This window comes from Mytilus trossulus, chromosome 2, assembly GCF_036588685.1.
Source record: "Mytilus trossulus isolate FHL-02 chromosome 2, PNRI_Mtr1.1.1.hap1, whole genome shotgun sequence".
NCBI lineage: Eukaryota > Metazoa > Mollusca > Bivalvia > Mytilida > Mytilidae > Mytilus > Mytilus trossulus.
This window is the reverse complement of record NC_086374.1, coordinates 76,457,671-76,480,786: the sequence shown is the minus strand read 5'-3', so window position 1 is coordinate 76,480,786 and position 23,116 is coordinate 76,457,671. Positions and strand designations below refer to the sequence as shown.

The 23,116-nt window shown below is 33.5% G+C and overlaps 1 protein-coding gene across 2 annotated transcripts in view; it reads right to left on the bottom strand.

Annotated features, from left to right (window-relative positions):
- LOC134708031 (protein C-mannosyl-transferase DPY19L1-like) overlaps window positions 1-23,116 on the bottom strand; it is a 311,728-nt gene that overhangs the window by 143,051 nt on the left and 145,561 nt on the right. For both annotated transcript variants that reach the window (XM_063568274.1, XM_063568275.1), the window contains one exon: window positions 19,016-19,087. In XM_063568274.1, the coding sequence (XP_063424344.1) occupies window positions 19,016-19,087 (72 nt within the window). The remainder of the gene's footprint in view (window positions 1-19,015; window positions 19,088-23,116) is intronic.

The window sequence follows — 23,116 nt, the reverse complement described above, 5'->3', positions numbered from 1 at the left end:
TTAATTTTATTTACTACCACTGGGTCGATGCCTCTGCTGGTGGACTACTAGTCCCCGAGGGTATCACCAGCCCATTAGTACTTCGGTACTGGCATGAAAATACGGATTTTTTGTGTTATTAAAATTTGCTGTTACAAAATGATAGAAATTATTATAAATAAAGGAATGTATCTCCCTCGTGCAAAGCTCTGATTTCTTTCGCGGATTTGGCTATACTTTTTGGACCTTTTGCATTATAGCTCTTCATCTTTTATATAAGCTTTCGATTTCAAATATTTTGGCCACGAGCATCTGATTTTTTGTGTTATTAAAATTTGCTTTTACAAAATGATAGAAATTATTATAAATTAAGGAATGTATCTCCCTCGTGCAAAGCTCTGATTTCTTTCACGGATTTGGCTATACTTTTTGGACCTTTTTGATTATAGCTCTTCATCTTTTATATAAGCTTTGGATTTCAAATAGTTTGGCCACGAGCACCACTGAAGAGACATGTATTGTCGAAATGCGCATATGGTGCAAGAAAATTAGTACCGTTAATTTTATTTACTACCACTGGGTCGATGCCTCTGCTGGTGGACTATTAGTCCCCGAGGGTATCACCAGCCACGTAGCCAGTACTTCGGTACTGGCATGAAAATACGGATTTTTTGTGTTATTAAAATTTGCTGTTACAAAATGATAGAAATTATTATAAATTAAGGAATGTATCTCCCTCGTGCAAAGCTCTGATTTCTTTCACGGATTTGGCTATACTTTTTGGACCTTTTGGATTATAGCTCTTCATCTTTTATATAAGCTTTGGATTTGAAATATTTTGGCCAAGAGCATCACTGAACAGACATGTATTGTCGAAATGCGCATCTGGTGCATGACAATTAGTACCGTTAATTTTATTTACTACCACTGGGTCGATGCCTCTGCTGGTGGACTACTAGTCCCCGAGGGTATCACCAGCCCATTAGTACTTCGGTACTGGCATGAAAATACGGATTTTTTGTGTTATTAAAATTTGCTGTTACAAAATGATAGAAATTATTATAAATAAAGGAATGTATCTCCCTCGTGCAAAGCTCTGATTTCTTTCGCGGATTTGGCTATACTTTTTGGACCTTTTGCATTATAGCTCTTCATCTTTTAGATAAGTTTTCGATTTTAAATATTTTGGCCACGAGCATCTGATTTTTTGTGTTTTTAAAATTTGCTGTTACAAAATGATAGAAATTATTATAAATTAAGGAATGTATCTCCCTCGTGCAAAGCTCTGATTTCTTTCACGGATTTGGCTATACTTTTTGGACCTTTTGGATTATAGCTCTTCATCTTTTATATAAGCTTTGGATTTCAAATAGTTTGGCCACGAGCATCACTGAAGAGACATGTATTGTCGAAATGCGCATATGGTGCAAGAAAATTAGTACCGTTAATTTTATTTACTACCACTGGGTCGATGCCTCTGCTGGTGGACTATTAGTCCCCGAGGGCATCACCAGCCCAGTAGCCAGTACTTCGGTACTGGCATGAACATACGGATTTTTGTGTTATTAAAATTTGCTATTACAAAATGATAGAAATTATTATAAGTTAAGGAATGTATCTCCCTCGTGCAAAGCTCTGATTTCTTTCACGGATTTGGCTATACTTTTTGGACCTTTTGGATTATAACTCTTCATCTTTTATATAAGTTTTGGATTTCAAATATATTGGCCACGAGCATCACTGAAGAGACATGTATTGTCGAAATGCGCATCTGGTGCAAAAAAATTAGTACCGTTAATTTTATTAAGTACCACTGGGTCGATGCCTCTGCTGGTAGACTATTAGTCCCCGAGGGTATCACCAGCCCAGTAGCCAGTACTTCGGTACTGGCATGAAAATACGGATTTTTTGTGTTATTAAAATTTGCTGTTACAAAATGATAGAAATTATTATAAATTAAGGAATGTATCTCCCTCGTGCAAAGCTCTGATTTCTTTCACGGATTTGGCTATACTTTTTGGAACTTTTGGATTATAGCTCTTCATCTTTTATATAAGCTTTGGATTTCAAATATTTTGGCCACGAGCATCACTGAAGAGACATGTATTGTCGAAATGCGCATCTGGTGCATGAAAATTAGTACCGTTAATTTTATTTACTACCACTGGGTCGATGCCTCTGCTGGTGGACTACTAGTCTCCGAGGGTATCACCAGCCCAGTAGCCAGTACTTCGGTACTGGCATGAAAATACGGATTTTTTGTGTTATTAAATTTGCTGTTACAAAATGATAGAAATTATTATAAATTAAGGAATGTATCTCCCTCGTGCAAAGCTCTGATTTCTTTCACGGATTTGGCTATACTTTTTGGACCTTTTGGATTATAGCTCTTCATCTTTTATATAAGTTTTGGATTTCAAATATATTGGCCACGATCATCACTGAAGAGACATGTATTGTCGAAATGCGCATCTGGTGCATGAAAATTAGTACCGTTAATTTTATTTACTACCACTGGGTCGATGCCTCTGCTGGTGGACTACTAGTCCCCGAAGGTATCACCAGCCCAGTAGCCAGTACTTCGGTACTGGCATGAAAATACGGATTTTTTTGTGTTATTAAAATTTGCTGTTACAAAATGATAGAAATTATTATAAATTAAGGAATGTATCTCCCTCGTGCAAAGCTCTGATTTCTTTCACGGATTTGGCTATACTTTTTTGAACTTTTGGATTATAGCTCTTCATCTTTTATATAAGCTTTGGATTTCAAATATTTTGGCCACCAACATCACTGAAGAGACATGTATTGTCGAAATGCGCATCTGGTGCATGAAAATTAGTACCGTTAATTTTATTTACTACCACTGGGTCGATGCCTCTGCTGGTGGATTACTAGTCCCCGAGGGTATCACCAGCCCAGTAGCCAGTACTTCGGTACTGGCATGAAAATACGGATTTTTTGTGTTATTAATTTGCTGTTACAAAATGATAGAAATTATTATAAATTAAGGAATGAATCTCCCTCGTGCAAAGCTCTGATTTCTTTCACGGATTTGGCTATACTTTTTGGACCTTTTGGATTATAGCTCTTCATCTTTTATATAAGTTTTGGATTTCAAATATATTGGCCACGATCATCACTGAAGAGACATGTATTGTCGAAATGCGCATCTGGTGCATGAAAATTAGTACCGTTAATTTTATTTACTTCCACTGGGTCGATGCCTCTGCTGGTGGACTACTAGTCCCCGAGGGTATCACCAGCCCAGTAGCTAGTACTTCGGTACTGGCATGAAAATACGGATTTTTTGTGTTATTAAAATTTCCTGTTACAAAATGATAGAAATTATTATAAATTAAGGAATGTATCTCCCTCGTGCAAAGCTCTGATTTCTTTCACGGATTTGGCTATACTCTTTGGACCTTTTGGATTATAGCTCTTCATCTTTTATATAAGCTTTGGATTTCAAATATTTTGGCCACGAGCATCACTGAAGAGACATGTATTGTCGAAATGCGCATCTGGTGCAAGAAAATTAGTACCGTTAATTTTATTTACTACCACTGGGTCGATGCCTCTGCTGGTGGACTATTAATCCCCGAGGGTATCACCAGCCCAGTAGCCAGGACTTCGGTACTGGCATGAAAATACGGATTTTTTTGTGTTATTTAAATTTGCTGTTACAAAATGATAGAAATTATTATAAATTAAGGAATGTATCTCCCTCGTGCAAAGCTCTGATTTCTTTCCCGGATTTGGCTATACTTTTTGGACCTTTTGGATTATAGCTCTTCATCTTTTATATAAGCTTTGGATTTCAAATATTTTGGCCACGAGCATCACTGAAGAGACATGTATTGTCGAAATGCGCATCTGGTGCAAGAAAATAAGTACCGTTAATTTTATTTACTACCACTTGGTCGATGCCTCTGCTGGTGGACTATTAATCCCCGAGGGTATCACCAGCCCAGTAGCCAGTACTTCAGTACTGGCATGAAAATACGGATTTTTTATGTTATTAAAATTTGCTGTTACAAAATGATAGAAATTATTATAAATTAAGGAATGTATCTCCCTCGTGCAAAGCTCTGATTTCTTTCACGGATTTGGCTATACTTTTTGGACCTTTTGGATTCTACCTCTTCATCTTTTATATAAGCTTTGGATTTCAAATATTTTGGCCAGGAGCATCACTGAAGAGACATGTATTGTCAAAATGCGCATCTGGTGCAAGAAAATAAGTACCGTTAATTTTATTTACTACCACTGGGTCGATGCCTCTGCTGGTGGACTATTAGTCCCCGAGTGTATCACCAGCCCAGTAGCCAGTACTTCGGTACTAGCATGAAAATACGGATTTTTTGTGTTATTAAAATTTGCTGTTACAAAATGATAGAAATTATTATAAATTAAGGAATGTATCTCCCTCGTGCAAAGCTCTGATTTCTTTCACGGATTTGGCTATACTTTTTGGACCTTTTGGATTATAGCTCTTCATCTTTTATATAAGTTTTGGATTTCAAATATTTTGGCCACGAGCATCACTGAAGAGACATGTAGTGTCGAAATTTTCATCTGGTGCAAGAAAATTAGTACCGTTAATTTTATTTACTACCACTGGGTCGATGCCTCTGCTGGTGGACTATTAGTTCCCGAGGGTATCACCAGCCCAGTAGCCAGTACTTCGGTACTGGCATGAAAATACGGTTTTTTGTGTTATTAAAATTTGCTGTTACAAAATGATAGAAATTATTATAAATTAAGGAATGTATCTCCCTCGTGCAAAGCTCTGATTTCTTTCATGGATTTGGCTATACTTTTTTGACCTTTTGGATTATAGCTCTTCATCTTGTATATAAGCTTTGGATTTCAAATATTTTGGCCACGAGCATCACTGAAGAGACATGTATTGTCGAAATGCGCATCTGGTGCAAGAAAATAAGTACCGTTAATTTTATTTACTACCACTGGGTCGATGCCTCTGCTTGTGGACTATTAGTCCCCGAGGGTATCACCAGCCCAGTAGCCAGTACTTCGGTACTGGCATGAAAATACGGATTTTTTTGTGTTATTAAAATTTGCTGTTACAAAATGATAGAAATTATTATAAATTAAGGAATGTATCTCCCTCGTGCAAAGCTCTGATTTCTTTCACGGATTTGGCTATACTTTTTGGACCTTTTGGATTATAGCTCTTCATCTTTTATATAAGCTTTGGATTTCAAATATTTTGGCCACGAGCATCACTGAAGAGACATGTATTGTCGAAATGCGCATCTGGTGCAAGAAAATTAGTACCGTTAATTTTATTTATCTCCATGGAAACGAGATATGTCGATGCTTACACAACTATTTACCAAATATCATTGATCTACAACAACAAACAACAATAAAATTGAGAATGGAAATGGGGAATGTGTCAAAGAGACAACAACCCGACCAAATAAAAAAACACAACAGCAGAAGGTTACCAACAGGTCTTCAATGTAGCGAGAAATTCCCGCACCCGGAGGCGTCCTTCAGCTGGCCCCTAAACAAATATATACTAGGTCAGTGATAATGAACGCCATACTAATTTCCAAATTGTACACAAGAAACTAAAATTAAAATAATACAAGACTAACAAAGGCCAGAGGCTCCTGATTTGGGACAGGCGCAAAAATGCGGCGGGGTTAAACATGTTTGTGAGATCTCAACCCTCCCCCTATACCTCTAACCAATGTAGAAAAGTAAACGCATGACAATACTTACATTAAAATTCAGTTCAAGAGAAGTCCGAGTCTGATGTCAGAAGATGTAACCAAAGAAAATAAACAAAATGACAATAATACATAAATAACAACAGACTACTAGCAGTTAACTGACATGCCAGCTCCAGACTTCAATTAAACTGACTGAAAGATTATGATTTCATCATATGAACATCAGGCACAATCCTTCCCGTTAGGGGTTTAGTATCATACCATCATAACATATATGAGAAGAACAATACTTTATTTTAAGAGGGTTACACAGTTAGTTATATAACTAATCTTCCCTGAGGCCCTCATCATGAAAAATCAAACAAAATGCAAACATATAAAAAGTTAAGTATGATAATAATGTTCAATACAACTTGATAAAATAAACATGATGACATAATCAGTTTTTCATATTATTTATACAGCTAGGTTGATTTCAATTTCAATAAATGATCTATTATTTTGTATTTGAATTTGTATCTACCACTTGTGGTTCCCCATAAACTGACCTAATCACAAACTAATACATGAAAAACAAGATGCTCCACAGGGCACAGCTTTATACGACATTCAAGCTTGATACAGCTCTCAATTTGGATTGTGATCAAATAGTTGACACACCATAGGTTTTTGACACAGAATGAATGTGGTCTAAGAACTTAAACTTAAAAACTTTTTTTTTTTAAATTGGACATTTAGCTATTATGGTCCAATATCCAAAATCTAAATACATGGTTTAATTAGATTCATAATATCAAAGAACCCCAAGAATTCAATTTTTGATGAAATCAAATAAAGTTCAATTTTGGACCCTTTATACCTCAATGTGGACCAATTTGATAACCGGGCCCAAATATCAAAAATCTAAATACATGGTTAAATTTAGCATATATCAAAGAACCCCATATATTCAATTTTTGTTGAAATCAAACAAAATTTAGTTTTGGACCTTGATTTTGACCAACTTGAAACTGGGCCCATAATAAAAAATCTACGTACATGTTAAGATTCAGCATATCAAAGAACCCCAAGGATTCAATTTTTGTTGAACTCAAACAAAAGTTTAATGTTGGACCCTTTAATTGGACCTTAATGTAGACCAATTTGAAAACAGGACCAAAAATTAAGAATCTACATACACGGTTAGATTGGCATATCAAAGAACCCCAATTATTCAATGTTTAATGAAATCAAACAAAGTTTAATTTTGGACCCTTTGGGCCCCTAATTCCTAAACTGTTTGGACCAAAACTCCAAAAATCAATCCCAACCTTTCTTTTGTGTTCATAAACCTTGTGTATAAATTTCATAGATTTCTATTGACTTATACTAAAGTTATTGTTCGAAAGAAAATGCATATTTTGGCCCCTAATTCCTACACTGTTGGGACCAAAACTCCCAAAATCAATCCCAACTTTTCTTTTGTGGTCATAAACCTTGTGTTTAAATTTCATAGATTTCTATTTAATTAAAACTAAAGTTATAGTGCGAAACTAATGTGTTTTCAGACGACGAAAACAACGACAACGACGACGATGATGACGTCATATCAATATATGACAGCAAAATTTTTGCGATCGTATAATAAGAAAAAAGTTTCAAAGTCAATAGACCATGGCTAAGGAGTCGGAGCTAAATTATCACCATGGAAATGCTTACACAACTGCATACCAAATATCATTGACCTACAATTTTGTGGTTCCCAATAAACTGACCTAATCTCAAACTAATACATGTAAAATAAGCAAAAGTTTTAAAGTCAATAGACCATGGCTAAGGGGGCGGAGCTGAATTATCGCCATGAAAATGAGGTCAGTTGGAAGGGAAACGATTTAATGGCTTCTAAGTTCAAGACATTGGTCACGTGATAAAAGGTCAGAGTTTACATTTTTTTTTGTAAACGTGCATGCCTCGTGGTTTTTTGACTCGTATCGTCTTATTTGTACTCGTACATTAATAAAAACCGAAGTGTGCAATTCTAGATTGAATAAGCTTTCTTATTTTATATAATTATAATAAAAAAGTATTGTTAAAATGTTATAAATTCACGAGTGAAGTGAAACTTTTTTTCTGAAAATTTACGTAGGTCCACGGAAAATCCTTAATAAATCCTTAAATAGGGTTGATAACGTGTTGAGGGGTATAAAATATGAAGTAAAACCATTTTTTGCTCCTAATATAACAATATCAGATCATAAAAACCCCGGATACGCAATTGTGTCAGTTTATTCGTGGCGAAGCGGAGATCATAGGGAGATAACTCGATACGCGCATCGTAGGATATTGCAAGTTCACAACAGTAAATTTGAGTAAAATTAATGATTGCAGATCTATTTCGACGAGTTCTTGAATACCTTTCAATATGCCATGTTCCTCTACTGTTGTAATATTAAAATAGTCATGGAAAGGTTGAATATGACATTTTTTTCAAGTTCTTACAGGTTTTTGAAGACTTCCAAAGAAGACAATTTAATACCTACATTTTATAACAGACTGACTTTTTCTTGAACTTATTGTATATATATATATTCTCAAACACCCTTTTGGTAGATAGAAGGATACAAGATGGGTTTATCAGTCATTTGTCAGAAGAACCTGTGTTACAATAGAAGCAAAAGCAGAAGATTATATTTAAACAAAAATATGGGGAAAAAAAGGAAATATAGTCTTTAAAATTGTGACCTTTACCATAGATTGCAAATAAAATCAATCTGCAGTAGCCAGAAGTACATATACATTTTTTGTTTTATTATAGCTGCTTTAAGATACAATTGCAGATCTCAGGGAGTCTGGTGATTGGAACCTCCCCTTTTTATGGAAGGTAAATGCATATAGTTGGAACCCTCCTTTTTATCCTTGGTTGAGAATACCACCACTGATGTTTAAAATTTTCTGGATTCATCCTGAGATAAGAAACTGACATAAGTTGTACAAGTTCTGTTGCTTGCCTTAATCAAGAGGAAAAAAATCTGAACAATCAAAGAACCAGAAAGGGATTTAAAACATAATAATCAACACAAAGATACCTGAAGAAAAGCTGTATTGCAATCTGATATCCTGCACTTATCATAAATCCTATTGTATGTAATATTTCAAGTTATGCTCTATATTTTTTCTTCTTTCTTATATTTGAATTCAAAAGTCCTGCAACCAACTGTTAAGTCCTTTCAATTAAATTATTGATTGGATAATAACCTAAGCTGACCAGTAAATAAAATTTGAAAATACTTTTTAGTGGTATGATGTCATTAGATATACTGAATCAACTTCAAATTTAATCCAAATTCACATTTACCTGCTCTAAATTGGACTACAAAAACCTGAGACTTACTTCCATGTATAACATAGAGATTTGTGGTCACCTCTCATGTTATAGTAGCCTCAGACAAAAACATAAACTGACTTAAATACAGTATGTTCAGAATTTTGTTGAAAAAGGACAACAAAAAGAAATTTATTATTCTGATATCAGAAATAATCTCATAGTATCAAAGCAGAATGTCAGTTCTTTTAATTGAGATAACCAGTTTAATCACATTATTTACTTTTATAAAAAAAAAACACATGATATTATTTAGATTTACAATCATTGACTAAGCTTGTCATCAACTCACTTACTTTAAATGCTTTTAAAAGTTAACCTGGCAGTACTAAAATAAAGAAATGTGGTATAAGACAAGATATTTTATTCCAATTAAAGGGCATATGAAGAGCAAAGTAATGTACATGTATTACAATGATTTATATATATATGTATATATAATGGAACAATGATGTTGATATAAATCATATAAATATGGAGATAACCAATTCCATTCTTAGATTTTAAACCACAACCAGCTCAGAGCCACACATATATGTGAAAAGGCATATAACAATAATATCTTCAATTAACAGGCAAATATTCCCAAAGGCCCAATTAAAACAATATATATACTCTATATATTGATAGTTTTCTGAGTTCAAAACATTTGTTTTAAATTGCAACACTTTTCAATGCCTCTAGCTATATAGGTTTTCTTGATTGAAAAGCAAATTAGATTTGGCACTTGTGCTTAACTTTTCAAATTTTTTACAACTTATTATCATATTATCATTAAATTCATTTCTTAAAAACTTATAAAGGGGAAACTGACATTTATGGTATAGTTGCTAATGAGATAACAGTCTGGAAACTTATCACCAGAGTCCAAGTCTCTGTTAGCAGTGACAGTTAAATTACAAATCACTTTAAATACATCAACAATCAAAACATTCCATTGTTTTATGGCAAATGAGGAAAATGAGAGTATCAATAGCTTAATTTTGCCTTACAACATGCACAACAGAATATTAGAAATTGTAATATAAATAAGTAAAAATCAGGCAAAAAAGACAGGACTTAGCCACTGGACTTTTAGTAAAGTATGTCCTTACTAATCCTTAGAGGAGCTGCTGTATACTACAAAAAATGATGTTGATGATTTGATCCCATCAATCAGCATTTTAGCATTACATTATTGTCAATTGCTATCTGCTGTTTTTGTTCCAACCTGTTGAGAGTCAACATGTATACCTAGGGTGGGAACCCATGTACGTTCATTTACTTTATTGTTCTTTGTGTACATAAAATGTACATGTACATGAAATATATATCAAATGCAAAAAATGCTGTAATGTATCATTACACCCTCATTAGTTAAGGACCAAGTAAAGGAAGTCCCTGCACTTACCGAGCCTATTTCTTGGGTAAGATTTATTATATAACTCTTGAAAGTATAACACGATAAAGGTTATTGGTAAGTATATAATACCATCAACGTGCAATTCAGGTAAACAAACTGTTTTTCGTAATTTTTTTTATATAAATAAGGCCGTTAGTTTTCTTGTTTGAATTGTTTTACATTGTCATATCGATGCCTTTAATAGCTGACTATGCAGAATTGGCTTTGCTCATTGTTGAAGGCCTTATGGTGATCTATAGTTGTTTCAAATGTCTGTGTCATTTTGGTCTCTTGTGAACAGTTGTCTCATTGGCAATCATACCACATCTTCTTTTTTATACATGTATATTAATTTGTGTATCTCTTTCGTTCCAAAATACAGTACTCACAATAACAAATCATGTGAATTTATGTTTTTTTCTATTCAAAATTGGTTTTTTTTGTGAATCTATTCAGCAATATATTAAACTTTATTTATTAATACCATACAATATAAAAAAAAGATGTGGTATGATTGCCAATGAGACAACTATCCACAAAAGACCAAAATGACACAAACATTAACAACTATAGGTCACCATACGGCCTTCAACAATGAGCAAAGCCCATACCGCATAGTAAGCTATAAAATGTTGACTTAAGTTTGTTTTTTAAATGGAATGCCCTATTTCCTAAATACGTTGAAGGTATAAAAAGTCATGAGAATTCCAATGGAAATAGGTTCTATCCGTGCACTCTGGTTCTAAAGCTTGGTTCCATCTGTTTTTTTTGGTTCAGAACCTTGGTTCTATTTGGGTACTTTGGTTTGAAACCATGGTAACTGGTTCAACGGTTGTTTGGTTATAGCAACCCAACGTCTTAGTTCCATCTGGGTTCTATTCTAGATCATTTTAATGTTCCCTTTAAACTTGGAGGAGATAATCGCAAGTATCCGAATAACTAAAGGCTCTAAAGAGCCTGTGTCGCTCACCTTGGTCTAAATGAATATTAAACAAAGGACGCAGATGGATTCATCACAAAATTGTGTTTTGATGATGGTGATGTGTTTGAACATATTACTTTACTGAACAATCTTGTTTACAATTATCTCTATCTATAATGAACTTGGTCCAGTAGTTTCAGTGGAAAATTGTTAAAAAAATGACTGTAAAGGACAATAACTCATTAGGGGGTGAGTTGACCATTTCGGTCACGTTGACTTATTTGTAAATCTTTCTTTGCTGATCATTATTGCTATTTACAGTTTATCTCTATCTATAATAATATTCAAGATAATAATCAAAAACAGCAAAATTTCCTTAAAATTCCCAATTCAGTTGCAGCAACCCAACATCGGGTTGTCCGATTTATCTGAAATTTCAGGACAGATAGATCTTGACCTGATAAACAATTTTACTTATGTCAGATTTTCTCCAAATGCTTTGGTTTTTGAGTTATAAGCCAAAAATTGCATTTTACCCCTATGTTCTAATTTTAGCCGTCGTGGCCATCTTGGTTGGATGGCCAGGTCACCGGACACATTTTTTAAACAAGATACCCCAAAGATGATTGTGGCTTAGTTTGGATTAATTTTCAGAGTAGTTTCAGAGGAGAAGATTTTGGTAAAAAATAACTAAGATTTACGAAAAATGGTTAAACATTGACTATATAGAGCAATAACTCCTAAAGGGGTCAACTGACCATTTCGGTCATGTTGACTTATTTGAAAATCTTACTTTGCTGTACATTTTTGCTGTTTACAGTTTATCTCTATCTATAATAATATTCAAGATAATAACCAAAAACAGCAAAATTTCCTTAAAATAACCAATTCAGGTGCAGCAACCCAACATAGGGTTCAGTGGTCCGATTTATCTGAAAATTTCAGGGCAGATAGATCTTGACCTGATAAACGATATTAAGAAGGGATATAATTATGATACTGTTGTCAATTCATTAACGATTGCATATGTTGGCGTTAATATTGAGTCACTGATAAGGTCTTTGCATCGGAACTAAACACATTTATTCTAAAAACAGTTGTTGGCATGACACGGATTATGTTCTTCTCATATATGTTATGATGGTATGATACTAAACCCCTAACGGGAAGGATTGTGTCTGATGTTCATATGATGAAATCATAATCTTTCAGTCAGTTTAATTGAAGACTGGAGCTGGCATGTCAGTTAACTGCTAGTAGTCTGTTGTTATTTATGTATTATTGTCATTTTGTTTATTTTCTTTGGTTACATCTTCTGACATCAGACTCGGACTTCTCTTGAATTGAATTTTAATGTGCGTATTGTTATGCGTTTACTTTTCTACATTGATTAGAGGTATAGGGGGAGGGTTGAGATCTCACAAACATGTTTAACCCCGCCGCATTTTTGCGCCTGTCTCAAGTCAGTAGCCTCTGGCCTCTGTTAGTCTTGTATTATTTTAATTTTAGTTTCTTGTGTACAATTTGGAAATTAGTATGGCGTTCATTATCACTGAACTAGTATATATTTGTTTAGGGGCCAGCTGAAGGACGCCTCCGGGTGCGGGAATTTCTCGCTACATTGAAGACCTGTTGGTAGCTAGTAACCAAGTAGAAAGTCCGACTTCAAAAGTTGAAGGTCGCAGACCTCGGACAACCGCTAATTTGAACCCCTGCGTCCAAATTGAAAAGATACGAAAATTTCGTCTTTTAATTCAAAATTGCCGCCAATAGCGTGATCAGTTGAACTTAAATTAATAGACTACTGACGTAGTTGATTAGTATTGACTACAAACAATATCCAATTTGGGAAATCTTAACTACTTGTCTTTAGATATTTTCGGCGATTTAATATTTCATACATTTGTTCTTTGACATCTTAGCCAAAAGCTCAGGGGAGAATTAATTACATAAGGATTCCTAATGTGCTCTACTTCCTATGTGCAACTTCACAACTTTTGGGAAAATCTGGTCATATTTTTGTAATCCAGCAAGAAAAGTATGAAAAAAACTGTCCAATAAGTTATAAATAATATAGTAGCCAGCTAGATGATAAAAATGGCACGTATTTCAGCATTTATTGGGTAGAACAAAATTCCAGGGTGCTCGCATAAGGCAGCTTAACTGCCTAAAAATTAAGGGAAGAAAAAGATTTTTTCAAGGGACTGAAATTTTAAATCCAGTCTTTAGAAAACAGTGTAAATCTTAACCCTTGCGAAATTAATGTGACGTCACTCAATCAGAAAAAGTGTGAATTAGAGAAGCGACGACAGACATTAGTTGAGGGCCTCATTCTCCGTTCTCATGTTAATTGGCATGAGAATGGAGAAAGATGCACTATTTTTGTAAGTTAGAAAAGAAAGCCTTCTTAAAAAAAACATGACTGAACTCATTGATGACCAAAGGAATCAAATTCTGATCAATCTAAAATATTGTTTGAACAGGAGCAGTTTTATAGGACACTTTATACATCGAAGTCATTCTGTAATGATGACAATCAATTTTTCAATCATGATATAAAACTCAGTGCAGAACAAAAACTTCTTTGTGAGGGAACTTATCTTATAGGGATTGTGGGGAAGCTTTAAAACAGTCTCCTTGATCTGATGGATTTACAGTGGATTTTTTCAATTTTTTTTTGGAAAGGTATTGATCCATTTGTCTTTGGATCTCTGCAATTTGAATTGTTTTCCGATTTTCAATACCAAAGTATTATTATGATATATATGATTTAATGCACTACTGCGAAAGTACTTTTATTCGTTGGGAACCAATTTTCGTGGTTTAGTGTCGAACGAAATAAAACAGTCATTGTCCAAATCAAGACATGGAAAGATCCTCATTTTAAGGTTTGACTACCCGGCTTTTTGATCTAGAGAATATATCGAATATGCAAATTCTGAGACAACTGTAATAGTAGTAACAGGCCTAGGCAAACGCACTATGAACTTCAACTGCAGGCAGGATTATACCTTTTAATCTTTAAAAACCTAACAGTACAACTTTTGATCTTTTAATTTTCATAATAAAAAAATTTTGATCCATGAAAGTTTGATTTCCGGTAATGATACACTATGATAAAGTGTTCATCTCTATCCTAATAATTCTTGTACATATGGGAAATAATAATTTCATGCTGGGCTTGCTTTTTATAAGAATTAATTTTACAATTCAAAGTAATTTTATAGCATTTAATTGCTTATGTAACTGTTCTCTTTAGATGACATGCTTTTGGCCTTATTAACACTTTTGATGGTCTTTAATCTGTTGATCACTCGATCTAGGGTTAATTAGTGTGATTACTACGATTTACACTGGTCAACAATTTATAGGTTTACTTTGCAGTTTCCTTCAATCCAGACAATTTATATCTTCGTTTCTAATGGCTTCAATTTTTCAATATATTTATTTTAGAAAACTAAAATCCACGAATTTAAAAACTCACAAACATTTAAATTTTGCTAAAACCACGAAAATTGAAATCGAAAAAATGATATAGAAGGATTGTTATTTACTAGTAGATTTTGAAAAAGCCTTTGATTCTATAGAACGGGTTTTTTAAAGCAGGACTTTGATTAGTTTTAATTTTGGTCCTTCATTTTGTAAATGGATTGATGTGGTTTATGCAGATGCTAAGAGCTGTGTCATTAATAATGGTTATATGTCCCAATTTTTCAACCTTGAAAAAGGCTGTCGCCAGGGAGACCCATTGTCTCCCTATTTGTTTATTATTGGGGTGGAATTACTTGCCATACAGCTAAAAGGGAATCAAAAAATCAAAGGGGTGAATATAAATGGGAATCTGCCACTCATTAGTCGGTATGCAGATGATATGTTTCTTACACTTGATGGAAGTGAAGATTCATTTAAAGATACCCTTTCTTGTTTTGAAAGATTTCACAAAGTCTCAGGATTAAAGATAAATACAACTGGCACAAAAATTGTTTGGATTGGAAGTAAGAGATATTCTAACTTGCTTTTATATCCTGAAAAAAATCTAAGCTGGTCCTGTTCAAACTTTAAGGTTTTAGGATTCAATTTCTCTTTAGATATAGAGTGTATGCCCAGTTTGAATTTCAGAGCAAAAATCATTGATAAATATTTCAAAATTGTTGAAAAGTTGGCAGCATAGGAGGCTAATACTACTTGGTTAGGTTACTGTTATTGAGACTCTTGCAGTTCTGAAATTGATCATTTTGCTTACATCTTTACCTAATATATGCCAATCTATGTTTTTTCTTTAATTTTATATGGGATGGAAAAATAGAAAAACGTGATACACTGATTGCAGATAAAAAGGAGGGAGGTTTGAATTAAAATGGTTCATTTACAATATTTCAACTTTTATCTTTAAGTCGGTTGGCTGGGGCAATTTTTTGCAAATTTGAATGGGGACTGGCAAAATATTCTTAAGTTGATATTGAATAAATTTGGAGGCGCAAGATCTTTTTCTTTACAAAACTTCAAACTTTTGGAGATTGGAAATCAACTCAGCAATCCTTTTTGGAAAGATGTTTTCAAGCTTTACACTCATCTAAACCACATGTTATAATTGATGTCAAGGAGTGCCTCTCCCTTGATATCTTGAATTTTGTAAAAACAGAAGATTTCCCATTTTATAACAGATTGCTGGTGTGAAAATCTCTGTCACATTTTTGACCAAAGGAGAGATTTTTTCACATTTGATCAGATTAAACAAAAAGTTCAGACAAATAATTATATGCACTACATGTACGTATTACAGTTTAATATCAAATATCCCTATGGAGGTAAAACAGTGTATTAGGGAAAACACTGATACTGACTTAGGCAGCAACCATTTGATTTTCGGGGGGGGCTATCTTTTTTTTTGGAAAAAAAGTTTGTTTACAGTTTTTGGAGAAAAAAATAATTTGTTTTTGATTCTGAGAAAAAAAAATTGTTTGTTTCACCCTCAGCTGCCACAAACGTAATGCTAAAATTGAAAGAAAAAAATTGTTTTCGACTTGTCGCTAAAAAAATATTTGTCCAGAAAAAAAAAACCAAAACAAAAGTTGCAGGCTCGACAATAAAAGCATGACAAGTTGCAAAAGATACTTTAAACGTCAATATTTTAGCCGATTGATTTTGCGGACTCTTTGACGTTACGGACGACTGTAGCGCCACCTAATTAATTCCCCCTGCTATTTTTGCTGATAGAGCTTGACGACAACGGCCGTATCGAAGAACTTGCTGAGTTTAGTGGATAAAAATAACATTCATCTTGTCATTATCCGCCCAGTGTTCATCATGAAAATAATCACATTGATTTCAAATAATTTTAAGAAAGCACTGTGAGGAGGCATTTCCGAGGAGGCATTGTAAGCTGGAAGAAATTTTACGAATGATCCCTATTTGTAAATTATCTGAACAATATAATACTTATGAAATCTTCAGGCGAGTGTGGTTACAGTCACCTCTTCTAAAGCTACAATTCTGGTCACAGCTTAAGCAGACCTATATGTATATTTTGGTGCCCCCGGTTACCTCCCCCCTTTTTTTTTAAATTTATCCTAGATCCACATATGAATAAGTTCACTTTTTTGTTCTTTGTTCAATGAATATCTCATTCTGTCTTTAAATTGAGAATGAAACCATATCTTTTAAAATTATCAATGATGGTTTCACAAAAATGTCGAAAATGCGTAAATTTCATTATTTTCTAGCTTCTCTGTCAGACTCTGATGCGATAGCAGTACCTTTTTGGTCACTATTATGTGTTGCGTTTAAATATGAATATTGTAACACTCTATAGTGACTAAACAGGTAAAACAAATACTTCTCAAGGAAAAGAAAACTACTGGGAACAGCACCAGGCTATGTATTGGTATTGTATGAATAAAGACTCAGATTGGAACATCATGGACAGTTGTACTTCATATATCAATTATTCTTTTTTTTAAAGTCTATCGGCTTTTTCATGCATTTTCTGTTCACATTTTCAAAACAATCGTTCAAAAAGGCTAAACGAACTTTGTGAATTTCAAACGATGTCAAGTGTTTTATTTGCCAAAAATATCGTGCGTTTCTGTGAAAAAAATTACGCGCAATTTTGTGAATGAAAATAGATCCTTTCGCGTTGCATTCGCGCATGTCATTTGCGTACTAACCTTATAATTTTTATATCATGGCCAGTCCACTGATACTGACAATATCAGCGAGTACAAATCAAAGGAAAAATATACAAATTACCGATAAATTTTTATATAAGATTTAAATCAAAGATACAAAGTTATGTTCTTTTTGTAGATGTCAAGATGAAACTATTGGACATTAATTTTATGATTGTCAAGTGACATCATTTTTTTTATATTTGTTTCGTGCTTGTCTGAAAAATTTCTATGTTAACATTGAATTCAACAAAAAGAACTTTTTTCTTGGTTTTGTAGAAGAAAGCTTATTTTTAAATTTTCTTGTAATTTTTGCCAAACTAGGTTTTCTGCAGAGTGCAGCTTTATACCCCAGAGGTTGAAACCCTGAACAGTTGTTGAGGCAAGTTTGGTCGGAAATAGTCAAGCTTGATACTGTCTGAATTTGAATTGTGATCAAATTTTTTACATAATATGGGTTTTTGTCACAAAATCAATGTGGTCAAAGATCTAACAAATTATTGTGTTTTTGGGATTTGGGATTAATTCACTCACAAAGGAAAAGGCAGATAACATTGCAAAATTATGTTCTCAATTAATTTTAAAGAAAGAGGTTACAATACGTTAATTTGCACAAGTAATTGGATAGATAGTACATGTAGCAACACAACCTAGTGTACAGTTTGCACCATTATATATCAAGTCATTAGAAATTACGAAGGATATATTGTTAGAATGTCATTATGGAAATTTTGATGCAAAAATTATTTTGTCAGATGAAAACATTTCCAATTTAAACTGGTGGGTTAATAATGTTGACTTTGCATGTTGTATCGTATAAGTTAGTTACATTATTGTTATTATTAACAGGTCAAAGGTTACAAACTATTCATTTTTTGGATTTGGATGACATAATTAAGTTTTACAGATAGTAGCATATTAAATGTAAGAACTTTATTAAAATGTTCGAAGCCAGTGGATCACATTTACAACCAATAGAGTTGCCAGCTTTTATTGATGATGAAAGACTGTGTTAAGTTATTGTATTTAAGGAATATTTACTTAGAAGCTGTGTCAAACTGTTACAGTATGTGTCTAAATCCACTATGACACGTAGTGAAATGATAGCCAACAAATTGTAAATTAGATTATCTGCAATACTATTTATCAAAAACAGGACCCTGGGGTCATTTTACCGCATGGTATTTTGACCCCGGATTCACTTTTTAGGGGGTTCAAAATACCGTAGGACACTGGCATGTGCACTCTCATGTTAACTCTCAGCATAAAGAGGTTCAACAAAATTACAATCAAATTTCGACTCAAAGTAAGTCTCATTTAATTGTACAATTTATCATTACCAAATGAAGATGACTGGTGTAAAACTTCACTCACCCTTTTACCAGATCATTATCAGAACAGCCATTTTAAAGATTCTGTCATAATTGCTATCCTATAATTTAAGATTCCCATGTTGGCTCTGTTATATTAAGCCTTTTTGTGACATGACAGATGACTTACCTTAAGGACAGCGAAACATACCAAAATGCACACAGTTGGTAATAATAAAGTCTTTGACAATTTCACAGGAGTCTGTAAATAAATATAAAGCACCATTATTTAAATTATAAGAACTAGAACACATCTGTGATATCGCGGGCTTTTAGAGCTTGGTTGAAAGCAATACTTTGTAAACTGTTGTAGGGAGAATTGCAAAAAAAAATTATGTGTGGAGAATTTCAGAAAAGGTATGAAAATTTATAGGTACTTGGAGACAGGACAATTTTTTTAAGCCCTCTCCCTTTTTTCAAAAGTCCGTTATTTTTTTTTCTTCTGTATACTGTGAATATACATATACTATAAACATGATAAATAAAGTGTATTTGCTATTAACTATCAATTTCAAGTTTCTTCTCAAAGGCAATCACTGCTATATTATATAGAGTGTCTGTCAAGGCGCGAAAAATTACTGTTTATAGCATTTGGCACGAAGTTTTACATTTATTCGTCACAAAGGCACCCCCATTACGACGGAAACAATATCCAGACACCTTTATTATATTTTTTCTCCCAAAATAACCCAAATGGAATAATCATAAGCGAGGATGACAAATGCGACTTTGCATGGTACCTATAGACACAAAGGCATGTTGATTAATTTATTGTGGAAGGCAGAGAAGCGATACACAAAAATGAGGTCTTCTCATTTAATAGTATAGATTTCATAATATCTCGACCATTTATTTCAGAATTGTCTAATAATAGTATTATCATTTTATCAGATTATCTAGCTTCTATTCATTTGTAATTTTATTAACGTTATTTTAATAACCAGAAAAAGACTATTTCATACACTGACTGTTTTTTACATCATTTATGAGTTTTATTGTCAACCTTGATTCCTTATCATTGAACTTACTGGGTTATTGCACTCTTGGGGAAAAGCATCTCTGTATAGACCCATATGTTCATTATTTGACCCTACTTTTACAATCCTGGTATCATCATTTAACCTATGATATCTATTATAGAACATTTTATAGTCTGCCCAGTTGTCAGTAAAACTAAAAGAAGTTGCACAAGTATGTGGTATCTCTGTGCTTTTACGCATAGCAAATTTTTGGATGAAAGGCATTTAATTTTATATAGATGTCATTTAAAGGACAAAAAAATAGTACTTTGGTTCTAAAAATAAAGTGACGTCACGAAATATTTCATAATTGTAATAAAACGTAAGTATTCAGAGGTTGATGTAGGGGGAGGCCCCCCTTTTGAGGAAAAATTTTGGTTGGTTTTATAGAGAAGTGCCCCCCCCCCCTCCTTAGGCAGTCAGCAGGCCCCCACTCATGAAAAATTCTGGGATCTGCCACTGGTAATACCACATTTTAGTGAATATTAGGGGAATAAAGTCTGTTAATGGGTAGGACAATTTAAATTGTGTCAGTTAAGAGTTATTTAGCCTTGACAATAGTTTAGCTACCTTGAATGAGATGAACTTTGGAGAAATCAAAGTATAATGAAGTACTGAACATCGGATGACCGCAAGTTCTTGTGAATGTTCATAAGCACATGTCTCAGAAAAAAAATCACATCTCTATACCTGAAAGTGAGTTTAATGTACAGATATAAAAAAAGATCTGAGACAAGTCCGTGCGTGGATGATGAATAAATGACAGGGAATTCAACATCACTGTAATAAACTATTATATTGTAGTGATCAGTATACTCTCAGTCTGTTTTTTTCTGAGGGTTTGTTGTTACTGTTATATTATATTTCAATATTCAACAGGCTATTATTTGAACTTGGAATCATTTTTAATTATGGATCTTGCATAATTTCTTGTGCTTGAAATTTTTAATAAATTCCATGTTTATTTTGTATGTTATTGTTATGTGCTGCTCACAACACTTTCTATTAAAAAGAAGTCAGTAAATTGTCAATAGAATGTACTGTGCCCCGCACAACACTATATATACAATGCATTATATGGAAAGTGTAATGAACCGCTCAAAACATTATAATACTAAATAAACATGAAATTTATCAAAATTTTCAAATACAAGAAATTATGCAAATTCCATAATCAAAAATAATTCCAAGTTTAAATAATAGCCTGTTATTTCATTTGTATTTGTATATTACACTGAGTTACATGTTTATATGATTTTCATCCATTTGTGTATCATTCTATTCTACTATATAAATAATAGTGCTGTGCAAGTTCATGGTAGATACTCTTCTGTAATAATTTGATATTTCTAATAAATTTTATTTTTGGTAGGCATTCATATTTTTCAAAACGTTCAATTTCACATGCAGAGTTATCGGTCCTTGGGAGATTGCAAATGTTCTTCCGCATGCGTTACCACATTTTTTCTATAAGATGTATTTTATGTAGCATTTAACTCCGCTGTGATCTCTCTAGAGCATCAAAGTTTTCCCCCTGGATCTCCCCAGGAGCAATTATGTACTTTAATGTATTATTTTCAACAGCAGTGGCTATTTGACCAGCACCGGCAAAATAGCAAATTTGCTATTTATCCGGCACCAGCAACAGAAACTCTTAGAGGCCCTAAAGAGCCTGTGTCGCTCACCTTGGTCTATGTGAATATTAATCAAAGGACACAGATGGTTTCATGACAAAATTGTGTTTTGGTGATGGTGATGTGTTTGTACATCTTACTTTACTGAACATTCTTGCTGCTTACAATTATTTCTATCAATAATAAACTTTACCTAGTAACTTCAGTGGAAAATGTTAGTAAAAATTTACAAATTTTATGAAAATTGTTAAAAATTGACTATAAAGGACAATAACTCCTTTTTTTTTGGTCCTGTTGACTTATTTTTAGGTCTTACTTTGCTGTACATTATTGTTGTTTACAGTTTATTTCTATCTATAATAATATTCAAGATGATAACAAAAAACGGCAACATTTCCTTAAAATAACCAATTCAAGGGCAGCAACCCAACAACGGGTTCTCCGATCCATCTGAAAATTTCAGAGCTGACAGATCTTCACCTGATTAACAATTTAAATGTCAGTCAGATTTGATCTAAATGCTTTGGTTTTTGAGTTATAAGCCAAAAAATACATTTTACCCCTATGTTCTATTTTTAGCCATGGTGGCCATCTTGGTTAGTTTGGCAGGTCACGCCACACATTTTTTAAACAAGATACCCCAAAGATGATTGTGGCTTAGTTTGGATTAATTTGGCCAAGTAGTTTCAGAGGAGAAGATTTTTGTAAAAGAAAACTAAGATCTACGAAAAATGGTTAAAAATTGACTATAAAAGAGCAATAACTCCTAAAGGGTTCAACTGAACATTTTGGTCTTGCTGACTTATTTTTAAATCTTACTTTGCTGAACATTAGTGCTGTTTACAGTTTATCTCTATCTATAAAAATATTAAAGATAACAAGAGTGCACACACAAAAATGTCTCGCCTTCTTTACTAATCATTGATATCATGTTGATGGACCATAATATACAGCTTTATTACAACTGTCACATAAATTCAATATTAACCAAAGAAAACAAAACATTGATCAATGAACCATGAAAATGAGGTCAAGGTCAGATGAACAATGCCAGGCAGACATGTACAGCTAACAATTCTTCAATACAACAAATATAGCTGACTTATTGCTTATAAAATAAGAAAAACAGACCAAAACACAAACACTTAACACTTAGCAAAGGACCGTGAAAATGAGGTCAAGGTGAAATAAAAAACCTGCGTAACAGACAGGTAGATCATAAAATATTTACTTACACCAAATATAGTTGACTAATGCATAAAGTATTAGAAAAATAGACCAAAACTCAAAAACTTAACTATGACCACAGAACCATGAAAATGAGGTCAAGGTCAGATGACACCTGTCAGTTGGACGTGTACACCTTACAGTCCTTCCATACACCGAATATACTAGACCTATTGCTTATAGTATCTGAGATATGGACTTGACCACCAAAACTTAACCTTGTTCCATGAAATGAGGTCGAGGTCAAGTGAAAACTGTCTGACGGGCATAAGGACCTTGCAAGGTATGCACATACCAAATATAGTTATCCAATTACTTATAATAAGAGAGAATTTAGCATTACAAAAAATA